At 54.1% G+C, this 3,053-nt stretch overlaps 1 protein-coding gene across 1 annotated transcript; it reads left to right on the top strand.

Annotated features, from left to right (window-relative positions):
* The first annotated feature begins 503 nt into the window (after positions 1-503).
* On the top strand, positions 504-1,668 carry TMEM30B (transmembrane protein 30B). Its single transcript, XM_027842844.1, has one exon. It carries the CDS (start codon positions 504-506, stop codon positions 1,569-1,571), a length of 1,068 nt encoding a protein of 355 aa, XP_027698645.1. The 3' UTR covers positions 1,572-1,668.
* The last annotated feature ends 1,385 nt before the right edge of the window (positions 1,669-3,053 follow it).

The following is a 3,053-nucleotide window of genomic DNA, read 5'->3' as shown; positions in this document are numbered from 1 at the left end:
ATTTATAGGTGGGAATCTTAAAACGAAAAGAAATTAGCAGAAACTGCTAGAGACCAGGAGATTTTGTGCTAAGTAGAAAATAAGGCTCCAGGGAGAAGGCAGCGCAGCGAGCGACAGGACCAGAGATTCCTGTCACCTGCTGGCAGAAACAAAAGGGAAACGCAGATCGACCTGGAAAGCCGTCAGCACCGTCAGAGGCAGCTTCGGACTGCCATTCACCTGGCGGGGCGGAGAGACAACCCTGAAACCTGAAGCCGAGGTTCCGGGAGTCGGAAAAAATAACTGGAGCCCGAGGGTGGGGTGCTGCCAGTCATGCAGGTGGAGGGCGGAACCCGAGGGAGGGTTCACCCGGGCTGAGGCGGAACTTGGATGTGAGAGGACACCTAACCCCAGAGTTGGGGGGGAAAGGTTCGACAGGCGGACTCCTCGGAGCGAGGGGGAGGGGGCGCCCCCGGTTCTCGGCCTCCGGGCTTCGACGCCCGCCAGTGGGACCCGCCGCCGCCATGGCCTGGAGCACGACGTCGCCCGGGGCCCACCAGCCCGACAACACGGCCTTCACGCAGCAGCGCCTGCCGGCCTGGCAGCCGCTGCTGTCGGCCGGCATCGTCCTGCCGCTCTTTTTCTGCGTGGGCCTGGCCTTCATCGGCCTCGGCATGGGCCTCTACTACTCCTCCAACGGCATCAAGGAGATGGAGTACGACTACACGGACGACCCGAGCACCGGCAACTGCTCGGCCTGCGCCGGGGCCTTGGAGAAGGTGGTGCCGCCGCCCGCCAACTGCGACTGCCAGTGGTGCTTCTCGCTGCCCGAGCTCTTCCAGGGCCCCGTGTTCTTCTACTACGAGCTGTCCAACTTCTACCAGAACTACCGCCGCTACGTGGTCTCGCGAGACGACGAGCAGCTCAGCGGGCTGGCGAGCGCGCTGCGTCACCCCTCCAACGACTGCGAGCCCTACCAGTTCACCCCGGCCGGCGAGCCCATCGCGCCGTGCGGCGCCATCGCCAACAGCCTCTTCAACGACTCCTTCAAGCTGCTGCACCAGCGCCTGCCCAGCGGCGCCTACGTCGAGGTGCCCCTCGACCGCACCGGCATCGCGTGGTGGACCGACTACCACGTCAAGTTCCGCAACCCAGAACCCATCAACGGCAGCCTGAAGCTGGCCTTCCAGGGTACGGCCAAGCCGCCCAACTGGCCGCGGCCGGTCTACGACCTGAGCCCGGACCCCAACAACACGGGCTTCGTGAACCAGGACTTCGTGGTGTGGATGCGCACGGCGGCGCTGCCCACGTTCCGCAAGCTGTACGCGCGCATCCGCTACGGCAGCTACTCGGCGGGGCTGCCCCGCGGGGCCTACTGCGTGAACATCAGCTACAACTACCCCGTGCTGGCCTTCGGCGGCCGCAAGCGCATCATCTTAAGCAGCATCTCGTGGATGGGGGGCAAGAACCCCTTCCTGGGCATCGCCTACCTGACCTTTGGCTCCCTCTGCATCGTCACCGGCTTTGTCATGCTCGTCGTGTACATCCGGCACCAGGACGAGAACGGCGACGGGGAGGACGAGGACGAGTGACCCGAGCTGGGTGGGGACAGCTCCCCGCGGCCCCCTGCCTCCCCCCCACTCCGTCTCTTACCTGGGCGTCGTCTTGCAAGCGTTTTGAGCTGTTGTGTGCCTTCTTAAATATCTCCTTCCCAGCTCCACCTCATTCCATTCCTCCTGCAAATTTCCTGATTCCTTAATGGTTTCTCATTGTTTTTGTGGAGCTGGTTGGATGAAGTCTAGGGAAATAGCCTCCTCTACCACTTTAATGGTTTGGAAATTGATCAGATCAGCTTTTAAAGCTACCTCCCTCTTTAAATATCTCTTTCCCAGTTTCATCCCATCCCCCTTGAAACCTAATTCCTGATTGTTCCTGTGGAACTGTTTGGAGGATAGAGCTGAAGTCCAGCAATATTTATCCTCCTCCTCTTTCAAAGAGATTAGTCAAATTTTTCTAGTTTTTTGAGCTACCTACCTCCTTTCTACTCCCCACCTTACCCCGACGTAGTCCAAGGCCCGATTGTCCGGGGGAGATGATAGGTAGGCCTGTAGTCCAAATTATCCCTTCCCCCCTTTTATGTGTTGGAGGTTGAACTGGTTCTTAACAGCCCTCCGAGCTACCTACTTCCTTAACATGTCCTTTCCCATCCCAGCCCATTCCCCTTACAGCCCAATTCCTAATTGTTCATGTGAAACTCTTTGGAGGAAGGATGTGAAGTCCAGGGAAGTTTATCCTCCACCTCTTCCAGGAGGAATGGTTGAATCTTTCTAGCTTTTTAAGCTCCTTATCTCCTTAACACCTTTCCACTCCCAACTTTCCCTCCTCTTCAATGTAGTAAAATTCTTAATTGTTCCTGGGGGGCTGGTTGAATGATAGGCCTGAAGACCTGGGAAGTTTCCCTTTCCTCTCTTTAATATGTTGGAGGTTTAACTGGGTCTTACCAGTCCGTTGAACTACCTACCTCCTTAAAACAACTCCTTTCCATCCCATTTCCCTTCATACTGTGAGCTTTCTGTAGAATGGTACATAACTCCATTTCTAATTGTCCCTGTGGGAGTAGTTGGATGATTGACCTGAACTTAAGATAAATTTCCCTTCCCCTCCTTTATTGTTTGAAAATTAATCAGTTTCTGAAGCATAACCACAGATTATGTTGTGAATAATAGGGTTCAAGCAGTCAGATTTTAGGAATCATCTAGTATGAACCTCCTAATTTTACAGATGAGGAAATGGAGGCCCAAAGACAGGTGGCTTGCCTAAAGTCACACAACTAGTAGTGGCAAAACTGGGATAGGAAAAATAAATCCTACGACACTAAACCTATTGCTTTTTCCACTAGGTCATGCTGCCTCCCCAAATAATAATAATAATAATCGTGCCTTGCAAATAATGGTTTTATTCACTTCCTAAGGAAGTATTAATCTTATATTTTTACTATCTATAGTTCATTGTGGTCAAGGCTTGACATGTTTCTATTGCAGTAATTGGGAGCTAGACAAATTTTTCATGCATCT

Source organism: Vombatus ursinus, unplaced genomic scaffold (genome assembly GCF_900497805.2).
Source record: "Vombatus ursinus unplaced genomic scaffold, bare-nosed wombat genome assembly UNPS02014893.1, whole genome shotgun sequence".
Lineage (NCBI taxonomy): Eukaryota > Metazoa > Chordata > Mammalia > Diprotodontia > Vombatidae > Vombatus > Vombatus ursinus.
The sequence above is the reverse complement of the archived record's forward strand: the minus strand, read 5'-3'. Positions and strand labels throughout refer to the sequence as shown.

Excerpts from the sequence above, each read along its gene's own strand:
- TMEM30B (XM_027842844.1), top strand. The coding sequence starts at position 504 with ATGGCCTGGAGCACGACGTCGCCCGGGGCCCACCAGCCCGACAACACG.